At 49.2% G+C, this 12,127-nt stretch overlaps 1 protein-coding gene across 9 annotated transcripts in view; it reads right to left on the bottom strand.

The window, feature by feature from the left end:
* Positions 1 to 7,701: 7,701 nt before the first annotated feature.
* RGS3 (regulator of G protein signaling 3) overlaps positions 7,702 to 12,127 on the bottom strand; it is a 75,474-nt gene continuing 71,048 nt past the window's right edge. For all 9 annotated transcript variants that reach the window (XM_035136301.2, XM_035136222.2, XM_060268570.1 and 6 more), the window contains 3 exons: positions 11,173 to 11,234; positions 9,999 to 10,165; positions 7,702 to 9,095 (listed from right to left, as the gene is read on the bottom strand). In XM_035136301.2, coding sequence (XP_034992192.2) covers positions 8,910 to 9,095; positions 9,999 to 10,165; positions 11,173 to 11,234 — 415 coding nt within the window. In that variant the 3' untranslated portion in view covers positions 7,702 to 8,909. The remainder of the gene's footprint in view (positions 9,096 to 9,998; positions 10,166 to 11,172; positions 11,235 to 12,127) is intronic.

Below are 12,127 nucleotides of genomic sequence, written 5' to 3'. Positions count from 1 at the left end.
TCCAACGTGGCTTCGCTCCCTGGCTCGTTCCAAGGGGGCGGAGCGGGAGAAGCGTGCCCCTGAGCTTGTACAGAGTTTTTTTCTCTCTCCCACTCTGTTCGCAGGGCAGGGCAGGGCAGGGGAGGGCTCCCCCCATAAGAGCCCGATAAGATGCAGAGCATATATTATATGTATTTATTGCTCCTGTTGATCAGGGCCAAAGTGAGGAGGAATTGAAGAAACTTTTAATGAGGGTGAAAGAGGAGAGCTCAGTATAGCAAATGCTTATGAAAGGCTATCATAATATTATACTTTAGGTTTTTGTTTTATTAATGAAAATAATAAAAATTATATTTAAAAAAAGATCATGGCCACTGCAAGAAGATCAAACCTATCCATTCTGAAGGAAATCAGCCCTGAGTGCTCCCTGGAAGGACAGGTCGTGAAGCTGAGGCTCCAATACTTTGGCCACCTCATGAGAAGAGAAGAATCCTTGGAAAAGACCCTGATGTTGGGAAAGATTGAGGGCACTAGGAGAAGGGGCTGACAGAGGACGAGATGGTTGGACAGTGTTCTCGAAGCTACGAACACGAGTTTGACCAAACTGCGGGAGGCAGTGGAAGACAGGAGTGCCTGGTGTGCTCTGGTCCATGGGGTCACGAAGAGTTGGACACGACTAAACGACTCAACAACAACAAGCACCCATTAAGCTCAATGGCCCATAGCTTGTTTACACTATAGCTTGTTTACAGTATTGTATTTCCATCCCACCCCCCACAGTCTGAAGGCAGCTTTTGGCTAAAATAGGTAAAGGTAAAGGGACCCCTGACCATTAGGTCCAGTCTCAGACGACTCTGGGGTTGCGCGCTCATCTCGCATTATTGGCCGAGGGAGCCGGCGTATAGCTTCCAGGTCATGTGGCCAGCATGACAAAGCCGCTTCTGGCAAACCAGAGCAGCACATGGAAACGCCGTTTACCTTCCCGCTGGCTGTAGCGGTTCCTATTTATCTACTTGCATTTTGATGTGCTTTCGAACTGCTAGGTTGGCAGGAGCTGGGACCAAGCAACGGGAGCTCACCCCGTCACAGGGATTTGAACCGCCGACCTTCTGATCAGCAAGCCCTAGGCTCAGTGGTTTAACCCACAGAACCACCTGGGTCTTTTGGCTAAAATAGAAAAGGCTAAAAGCATTGACTGAAGTGGGCGGAGATATTTGCATGTTCCAAGATACATGTGTCCCATGAGAAAGTCAGAAGAGCCTGGCAGCATCCGAATAAAATCACCATGATCATCATCATGCCCTGAGGGGGGTCCATCCAGCAAGGATCCCCCAAGCATGACCAGAGCGCAGCAGCCACCGCCACGCCCTCCCCACGTGCAGTTTCCAGCTACGGGCACTTATTGCATTTGTTGCATGTTAAGGGGCAGACATAGACACACATTCCACAGTCTTTCACCCTTCAAATATTATCTGGATAAAGAGACACTTTATTTCAGTGTATATTAAACTGAGTTCACTTCGTCTTTTGCCCTCCTTAGTCTCCAGCTGGACTGCGAGACGCGCTTCCCAACAGGAGCTGCAGGTGGCGCTCACGCTTCTCCCTCCTCACTTCTCTGGAGCGGCTCCAGGAAGAGAGCGCCACTGCCTCCCCGTAATATTCTGAAAAGCACAGCTTGAAATGGCTTCAGGACTGCTCTCCTGTACTGTTGCAGACATGTGGCTTTTGTATTTACATATGTGAGTTCACCTTGTGCTCTTATGAACATTCATTTTAATTTTTGACATATTAGAATTCGCATAACACATCAAAGCCAGCATTTCATACAAATTCCACAGCGGGCAAAGCAGTCCCTTTTTAAGTCTGAAACATGGCTGTTTTGATCTACCAGATTTGCACAAAAGAGCAGGTGAAAAAATAAAATAGATGCCTGTGTGTGTTCATTGCCAGCAGCTGCACTGGCGACCTACTGAGGAGCAACTTACAAAGAGGGCAAAGAACAGCCAGGCTGGAAGGGGCACCTCTGAGCCATTTCTGAGACAGACAGACAGAGAGACAGACAGAGGGGATGGGAGACCCTGCTCTGTGTCAGGGAGCTGGGTATGTTTAGCCTGGAGAAGAGAAGGTTAAGGGGTGATATGATAGCCATGTTCAAATATATGAAAGGATGTCATATAGAGGATGGAGAAAGGTTGTTTTCTGCTGCTCCAGAGAAGCGGACACGGAGCAATGGATTCAAACTACAAGAAAGAAGATTCCACCTAAACATTAGAAAGAACTTCCTAACAGTAAGAGCTGTTCGGCAGTGGAATTTGCTACAAAGGAGTGTGGTGGAGTCTCCTTCTTTGGAGGTCTTTAAGCAGAGGCTTGACAGGCATATGTCAAGAATGCTTTGATGGTTTTTCCTGCTTGGCCCTTGGACTGGATGGCCCTTGTGGTCTCTTCCAACTCTACGATTCTATGATTCTATGTCAGTGATGTAGCAATGATGTATTGATGATGCTGTGTGAACTGTATTCTGGGATATGGTGGGAAAGTTTTAAAAGTCAGTGTCGCCCCATGCTCTGGGTTCACTCGCTGCTGGTCACTTCTCTGCACCCTCCTCCACGCCTGTGCTGCTCCTGCACAGAAATCAATTGCTTTTGTTCTATGTTACAGCAGGTTTTTTTTGGGGGGGGCAAACTTTCATAATAAAATAAAAATAGGGGGTGGGGATAGGCAGCGCCACCCAGATCTACTTTTTTGGAGTCTTCTCTAAAAAAGAAAAAAGAAAACAATGCCCGACCTGAAGAATATGGAGCAGATGATTCAGCAGGGGAAACACAGCCCAGAATAAGAAAGGAGGTAGTACAAGAATACTTGGCTAGTTTAGATGTATTCAAGTCTCCAGGGCCAGATGAACTACATCCAAGAGTATTAAAAGAACTGGCAGAGGTGATTTCAGAACCACTGGCAATAATCTTTGAGAATTCCTGGAGAACAGGCAAAGTTCCAGCAGACTGGAGGAGGGCAAATGTTGTCCCTATTTTCAAAAAGGGGAAAAGAGAGGACCCAAACAATTACCGCCCAGTCAGCCTGACATCAATACCAGGAAAGATTCTAGAGCAGATCATTAAGCAAACAGTCTGTGAGCACCTAGAAAGGAACGTTGTGATCACTAAAAGTCAGCATGGGTTTCTGAAAAATAAGTCATGTCAGACTAATCTGATCTCATTTTTTGACAGAATTACAAGCTTGGTAGATGAAGGGAACGCTGTGGTTGTAGCTTATCTTGATTTCAGCAAGGCCTTTGACAAGGTGCCCCATATTCTTGTAAAGAAGCTGGTAAAATGCAGGCTAGACAATGCTACCATTTGTAACTGGCTGTCTGGCCGAAACCAAAGGGTGCTCATCAATGGCTCCTTCTCATCCTGGAGAGTAGTGACTAGTGGGGTGCCACAGGGTTCTGTCTTGGGCCCAATCTTATTCAACATCTTTATCAATGACTTGGATGATGGGCTTGAGGGCATCCTGAGCAAGTTTGCAGATGACACCAAATTGGGAGGGGTGGCTGATACCCCAGAGGACAGGATCACACTTCAAAATGACCTTAATAGATTAGACAACTGGGCCAAAGCAAACAAGATGAATTTTAACAGGGAGAAATGTAAAGTACTACACTTGGGCAAAAAAAATGAAAGGCACAAATACAGGATGGGTGATACCTGGCTTGAGAGCAGTACATGTGAAAAGGATCTAGGAGTCTTGGAAGACCACAAACTTGATATGAGTCAACAGTGTGATGCAGCAGCTAAAAAAGCCAATGCAATTCTGGGCTGCATCAATAGGAGTATAGCATCTAGATCAAGGGAAGTAATAGTACCACTGTATTCTGCTCTGGTCAGACCTCACCTGGAATACTGTGTCCAGTTCTGGGCACCACAGTTCAAGAACGATACTGACAAGCTGGAACGTGTCCAGAAGAGGGCAACCAAAATTGTCAAAGGCATGGAAACGATGCCTTATGAGGAACGGCTTAGGGAGCTGGGTATGTTTAGCCTGGAGTAGAGAAGGTTAAGGGGTGATATGATAGCCATGTTCAAATATATAAAAGGATGTCATATAGAGGAGGGAGAAAGGTTGTTTTCTGCTGCTCCAGAGAAGCGGACACGGAGCAATGGATTCAAACTACAAGAAAGAAGATTCCACCTGAACATTAGGAAGAACTTCCTGACAGTAAGAGCTGTTCGGCAGTGGAATTTGCTACCAAGGAGTGTGGTGGAGTCTCCTTCTTTGGAGGTCTTTAAGCAGAGGCTTGACAGGCATATGTCAAGAATGCTTTGATGGTGTTTCCTGCTTGGCAGGGGGTTGGACTGGATGGCCCTTGTGGTCTCTTCCAACTCTATGATTCTATAATACTGGGACCGGGCTTTAAAAGAGGATTAGACAAATTCATGGAGGGATAAGTATATCAGTGGCAGCTAGATAACACTAGGTAAGTATGCCTCTGAATACCTGTTGCTGGAAATCACCTGTTGCGCCAAACACATGGTCGACCACTGTGAGAACAGGATACAGAACTAGATAGGCACCTGTGTTTCTATGACTAGGACGTATCTAAAATGCAGTGCCAGTTTTAAGCATGCATGTTATTCACATATCGCTGTATTCTTGCAGATACATTTCTACGTTGTATTAATTGTTCTTAGAAAACATTGATAGTCTCAAAAACAGGGATGGGGGACCATTGGGCCTCCCGATATTGCTGAAGGACAGCTCCCATCAGCCCCAGTAAGCATGGCCAATGGCCAGGGAAGATGTTGTTCAGCAACATCTGGAGGGCAAAGGTTCCCCACACAATCTCTAAAAGATCTGGAATGTGAATATGTAATACAAGACAACAGTCAGGCCCATGTCCCCTTTATCGTGAAACCAAACTCTGTTCCATTTAGCCAGTATGCTGTTCAGATGTGGGTGAGTGGTAATATATTAATATTACAATAATATATGTATGTATTCTGAGAATACTTGCGTTCAGAAGTGGCCGACCCATAAGGAAAAAAAGGGGCGATGACTAACCAATAGCAGGCGTTCTTCTCCCCACTTAACCACAGAGCTTGTTTTGCTCAGGGTTGTGCTTCCTATGAAAACTCATAATTTGACGATTTATTTTTCGATATGGCACTTGCTTTTTAATGAGCAGGTGACAGTGGTGGCCAGGAGTGCCTTCTCCCTCAGCTTAGGTGGGTATAATAATAATAATAATAATAATAATAATAATAATAATAATAATAATAATAATAATAATTTATTATTTATACCCCGCCCATCTGACCGGGTTCCCCCAGCCACTCTGGGCGGCTTCCAACAAAGAGTAAGTAACAGTAAGAGCTGTTCAACAGTGATTTGCTGCCAAGGAATGTGGTGGAGTCTCCTTCTTTGGAGGTCTTTAAGCAGAGGCTTGACAGCCATCTGTTAGGAATGCTTTGACGGTGTTTCCTGCTTGGCAGGGGGTTGGACTGGATGGCCCTTGTGGTCTCTTCCAACCCTATGATTCTATGAAAAAACCCCATTCCCCCAGACAACATTCAGTTTAATGATAATAACCACCTGACAGGGTTGCCCTAGCTACTCTGGGTGGCTTCCAACAAAAATTAGTAAAAACACATTACAACATCATATTGGTTTTACATCTCTTCCTGGGTCACCCCTGTTGGAAAAGCCCTATCTTGATGGAAGAAGAGTTTGGATTTGTTATCCCGCTTTATCACTACCCGAAGGAGTCTCAAAGCAGCTAACAATCTCCTTTCACTTCCTCTCCCACAACAAACACTCTTTGAGGTTAGTGGGGTTGAGAGACTTCAGAGAAGTGTGACTGACTAGCCCAAGGTCACCCAGCAGCTGCATGTGGAGGAGCGGAGATGCGAACCCGGTTCCCTAGATTACGAGTCTACCGCTCTTAACCACTACACCACACTGGCTCTCAATGGGAAGAAGTTCAGACTCAGTTGGATGATGTGCTCCACCACACCTGAACCGTTTTACAGCCAGAGGTATTCCCCCCCCCCCGGCCACTTTCAGCCACTATTTTGCTTCTATCTGAGGCTGGGTGTGTGGGGGGGGGGGAGGAGGCAGTGAGAAATCAGTTCCTTTGGCTTCCCAGGTAGCTTACTCACCATACAGCTTCAGGTCCTTTCCTCCTGTGGTGATGGAGAGCGTCGACTATCCTAGAGACCAGAGACACTGAGAATCACCTCAGGCGGAGACTCACTAACTGGCCTCAGTTACTCATCTGTGAAATGGGAACTTACATTAAATGCAACTAGATATGCAACTGAAGACAGCTATCTGGCTTCCACCAGAATCCCAGGTTTCCAACCCCCACCCCCCTCCTGCCCACACAAATTATGCACATCACTTTGCTAGCACTATAATTCTGGAGTTTTCACCTGACCTGCTTACACTCCCCGCAATGCCCCCCCCCCCCCGTGTTACCCAAAGGTGGCATCATCCTTGGCCACTTTTTTGTTTTCTACCCAGACGCAAGCCCTGAGGGAGAACTAAGTGCTCTGGGCGTCAGGAGCTGGAAAAGCTGAGATGGTGCTGGCAATTAGCGTGGCTTTAACTTTGCTGTAATTGAGGCAAGGGAGATCCTTCAGGGGCCTCATAAAATGTTCCTCTTAGGACGGAGCCCCATCTCGGGTCTCCTCCTGCCAAAACCCACTGTGCACATTTTGCAGAAGGAAAGAGAAGTGAAGCTCTTATTTGCTGTTGCTCACAGCAATCCCTAAAAATAACTCTGCCTTTTTTTAAAAAAAAAAATGCGGTTGGAGGAAATGGAAAATGAAACGAAATTTTCCCTGCACTTTGTCCAAACGAAGCGAGCGACTGACAACAGCTCTGAGATGCTCTTGCTGTTCTTTTGGAGAGCCAGAGAGGGGCCAATTGCTCAGTGGTGCAGAAAATGTCCCAGGCAGATATGAGTTGAAGTTCAGCTTCCCTCTTCGGCTTGAAGACCCTCGGAGTTTAAGTCTGAGAGTGAAGCCCAGCCCAGCCTTCTTCTCCCAAATGGAGGTGATGTGGGACTCCTCAAGTCTCCGGAAAGCAGCCCTAACATCTCATGACACCGAGCAGGGACTCAAAGACATCTGAACAAAGAAGACCCCAGAGAGCCCCTCCCACTCCCTCCATCTTTAGGAGTGAGAAAACCCTGGCCCATGGACCACTCTCGGCATGCCATGGGTCCAATTTGGCCTGTGAGACCATTTCCCCCAAACCATGCCCCATCCATCACCAACCTCACCAGAAGATGTCAGCAGATGGGGAGGGCCCGATCCTGCTAGGTGCTGCTGTACAAGGAACGTGCTTGTGAAGTAGAACCCTCCCCGCACCCCATGGGTCAACTCTGACTGACCAGGGAGAATGGAACAAAGCCTCATCACGAGGGCTTAGCGGGCCTCCAGAGAGCTCTGCTCAGGACATCCTTTGCTGTAGATTTCCCCTACGATCTTGACTGACAGCCACCAAGAGCCCTTCTGCACAGCTGAGATGAAGGCAGGCAGACAATGGTGCTGTTTCTCCAAAACCAGCAGCCCAGCCACATCCCTCCTTTCAGGGAAAGTACAGACACCAATTTCTAAATTAAGAAGCCCATCCCAGATTGGTCTCTGACAAAGTCTTGCTTGGATGGAAAGCATCCTCCTAGGGAAAGCAGAGAAGCAGGAAGGAAAAAAAGAAGCTAAGGACTTTTATTCTCTCTTTATTTATCCTAAATAGCCATGACATTTTTTTAAAAAAGAAGTTGATGGGTTTTAAAACAACAGCACAACATTAACAGCTACCTGCAGAGATGGGCTTGAGTTGTAAACCAAGCCCTTGGGCCAAGCGTCCATCCACCAGATTCCTCCAGAGAGGAGGCAGCCGGGACTTCCTGGACCAAAGCATGAGCAAGCAGGGGCCTTGCGCACACGCAGACACACATAGAGGCACACTCTCCCCTCTGGAGGCCCAACCAGCACAGTCATCTTTCCATTCACACAGCACTTTCATCACTGTGTGTTGACCGCAGAGGCCACAGTCTGCCCTTAGCCCTCTTCTTACAGATCTCTCAGCTGCCTGTCGTCAGTCATCAGCATCGTCAGAGATTCTGGACACACTCAGAATTTAGGCACATTCACTCCACTGCAAAGTTCCATGAGATTTTTTTTGGGGGGGGGGGGCGAGAGAAGAGGCACATAAACAAAAACAGTAATAATATCAATAATAATAATAATATTGCACTTGAAGTAAAAAAATAACAAAAAAACTCAACAGGAAGTTGAGCAGTGGTCATGCACACAACCTGTTGAGCATCCAGCTAGATGATTTCAATAAATAGGGGAACAGATGACAATTGGAAGCAGTAGGGGGCTGATTGAGCATTTCTTGGAAGAAGGACGAGACAGAGAAAGAAGAGAAAGAAAGAGTTCTTTGTCGAGAGCAGAGATGCCCAAGTGCCAATGATGATAATTCCCCCAAGTGCTGCCCAAAATCCCGTTGTTAGCAACTCTTTGGCAGGAGGAGCCATCTTTGCCTGCCACCCCACAAACGCCCCCTGGGTGCCAAATCCAGGTCCAGGCTCAGAAAGCGGCCCCTCGGCAACAGCACCCAGGCGCAGCAGCGGGAGGGAAGACAGCTCTGAACTTCACAGTGGTCTGGTGGGACCCCCAGCCTTCAGCTCCTGGTCACCATGACGTCGTCGTACCGGAGAGACAAAGCTGGCTCCTGGGGTGGAAGAGGATGAGGTGGCAGAGCTGCCTGACCCCCCAGGGGTGGGGAGAGGCGGCGGCTCTTCCAGAAGGAAGCGGTGGCTTCTTTGTCCAGGCAGGCCTCCGACCAGAAAGGCAGATGATCACATGTAAACATACACCTCCCAGAAACAAGTCTCCCCTAAGGAGCCAGCCAGGCCGCCTCTACAGCGGAGGGCTGGGCTTCTTCTGGTTGACGAGGTCCAAATACAACTCTGAGCGCAGAAAGCGAGGGTAGGGGTCCTTCTCCATCAGGGCGTAGATCCGCCTCTGGGCAAGATCAAAGCTGCCTGGGGAGATGCTCTGCATATTGTCCTTGGTGTGCTCCCGGGTGTAAGAGTCCAGGTTGACCTACAAGAGCAGGAGGGAGGAAAGTCCCTGTTCAGTCACTGCAGCTCAAATACGATAGCAGGAGGACAGATTCAGGAGAGAGGAAAGGAGCTGTTTCTAGAGGAAGAACTATGAGGGGAGAGAGACTTTGTGCTGATCACGGGGGGGGGGGGTGTCAAGGCAATTGGGAACAGCTGTTGCCTGGTGATCAGCACACAAAGTCTCTCTCCCCTCATAGTTCTTCCTGGCCAGGATGACTATACTCTGCCTCCATGGTCAGAAGCAGCAATTATTCTGAATACCAGTTACTGGAAACCACAGGAGGGGAGAGGGCTCTTGTCTTCGAATCTTGCTCAAGGGTTTCCCATGGAAATTTTGATGCTGGACTGGATGGGTGCCCTTTGGCCTCATCCAGCGGGCTTCTATTATGTTAAGGGTGGTTGGATGGATGGAAGAATAGTCAAGAGAGGGGGCAGCACAGCCCCCTGGGAAGCAGTGGCGGATACACCTAGAGATCCTTTCCAGCTGCAAAAAGAGCTGGAATTTTCTTTTTAGAACAAGGCAGAGCAGCTGAGGCCAGAGTGCCCATGGCAGACAGTCTCTTCCCAATACTGCCTGTTCCTGAAAGCTACAAATCCCCGTTCTGAACCTGCAGTGGGCAAAAGGCACGTCCAAGGCACCCCACCAATGCCCCTGCCAGCTACTAGATTGTCTCCCCCTCTGTCAGGCAGCCGACCAGCCAGCAGACCTTCTCCTAGGAGTCATTATCTGCTCCAGGGACTTAAATGGAAGCCGTTCCCTTCTCCAAGGGAAAACTCTGGGCAGGTGGGGAGAACATGCCCAGCCAACACCAACAGGCCTTGGATTGCCACCCCCACCCCACCCCCTGGGCAATGGAAGCCAGCTAGCCACTCGGCTACTCACTTCTTTGCAGGACTGGGTTGCAATGTATTCTGCATAGATCTTCTTGGCTTTGGACACCATCTTGGACTGGGACTTGATCTTCTTGTAGTCCTCACATGCCTGCCAGAACTCCAGGTTCTCCTCACTGAACTCGGTGCGCAGAAAGGCACGGAAGGCGGCCAGACCATCTGGAGAGGGAGAAAGCAGCCTTGAGGGCTGGGGCAGGGGGGAGCAGGAGGCAGCAGCCTTCCCCTTCTGGCCCCTTCCTCTTAAGCAGGCATCCCCAAACTCTCCCCTCCAGATGTTTTGGGACTACAATTCCCATCATCCCTGACCACTGGTCCTGTTAGCTAGGGATGATGGGAGTTGTAGTCCCAAAACACCTGGAGGGCCACGTTTGGGGGTGTGTGCTCTTAAGGAAAGAGGGAAGGGCAACTCTTGGGATGCACAGCCAGAAGTGATTTGCATCTAAAGACCAGACACGCAGGGGATCAAGCCAAGGGCCAAAGGCACCTAGCTGGCACATGAATTACTGAACTCAATGGACCTTGGGTCTAAACCAGCAAGCCTCTTCTGAGGTGGCACAGCAGGCTAAACCAGGCCTGTCTCCCCCAGCAATGCATTTCAGGCACTAGAAAGGTAAAACGTGAGAGTCCGGTAAAGGTAAAGGTAAAGGCTCCTATAGGTGCAACCATTTCCTAACACCAAACAGCAGATCCACAATTCAAGGATGGCACAGAGAAAGGTTCCCACAAACGGCAACAAAGAATCTCAGGGGGCAGAGACTGCCCAAAGCCTCTCTCTGGCCAAGACTGTGGGGCATCGCTGCCACCCAAGAGAAGGAGATCATGCGTCAGGCGAGCCAGTGGGCTCTGCCGATGTGCCAGGCAACACCAGTGGGATTCCAGAGCCGGGCAGCTGTGGGGAGAGCAATCTGGGGGTGAAAGCAGCCAATGGGGAGGGGGGGAGCATCACCCTCACAGTTACACACACACTGCCAAGCCTTGGATGCTTTTATCTTCACAGTGCTTTTAAAAAGTCAGAGAGAAAGGGAGGGATGAATTGCAGATACCACTTAAAAACAAGGTTTTGCACATATCTGAGATTCACAGATGTTTCGGGAGTTTGGGTTCCGTGTCTCTGAAGCTTAAGTGATTCTCAAAAGCTAGAAATGGCAAAATTCCTCCCGCCTTACATTTATGCTGAAGCAGTTTTTCCAGGGCTTCTCCCCACTTGAGAGCTTCTTCAGGAGTTGGCCTAAGGAGGAGGAGAAAAATGAGGGGAGGAGTCACTTGGCAGGAAAGAGAAGCTGCAAGGCAGGAAAAAGGGAAACCCCCCTCCCCCAGAGGATTAAGCCCCCCCCCTGAACAGGAGTAAATTAAAACTTTAAGGCAAATGCTGTTTGATTAACATACATGAAAGTAGCTTGCATTTTGATTATGCCCTACTAAACACCCCCCCTTCCCAAAACACAGATGTTGCTGGACTTCCTCTTACTATACTGTAATAGCCAACATTCATTTTCCAGGATGCAACCTTCCAAGCTTCACACCAATTAATAGATTTCAAAAAGCAAGGCTAAAACCCGCTGCAATTGTCTGAAAATCCTACGCACACTTTAAAAAAATTTCTCGCTAGGAAAAAGTGGGAAATACAGATTTTTGCATTTGTTCTCAATGTGTTTAAGCACCAATCCTGTGTGTGCAGGGATGCCTGTCACTTCCCTCTCAGAGCCTTGCCAGCATGGGCGTACCCAGGATCAAAACTAGGGGGGGGCAAGGGGAGGGGCCAAGGCACGGAAGGGGAGGGGCCACAAAGTGGGCGGGAACGGCGAACTCGCGCTCCGCCGGGCTGTGCCCCTCCCTAGAAGCAGGGCTGGTGGGCGGAGGCGGAGCCCAGCCCAGCGGAGCGCGAGTTCGGCGTTCCCGCCCACCGCGCCGCGCTCCCTGGTTCCCCGCCGCGCTTGGCCTTGCCTGAGGGCGCGCCGGGGAGCTGGAGGGAGGGTGCGGCGTGGCACGGCGGGAATGGCGAACTCGCGCTCCGCCGGGCTGTGCTCCGCCTCTGCCCACCAGCCCTGCTTCTAGAGTAGGGCAGCTGCCCTAACTTGCCCCGTGGTGGGTACGCCCTTGCTTGCCAGTCTAAAGATGTTG

The sequence above is a fragment of the Zootoca vivipara genome, chromosome 1, assembly GCF_963506605.1.
Source record: "Zootoca vivipara chromosome 1, rZooViv1.1, whole genome shotgun sequence".
NCBI lineage: Eukaryota > Metazoa > Chordata > Lepidosauria > Squamata > Lacertidae > Zootoca > Zootoca vivipara.
This window is presented reverse-complemented; position numbering and strand designations above follow the sequence as displayed.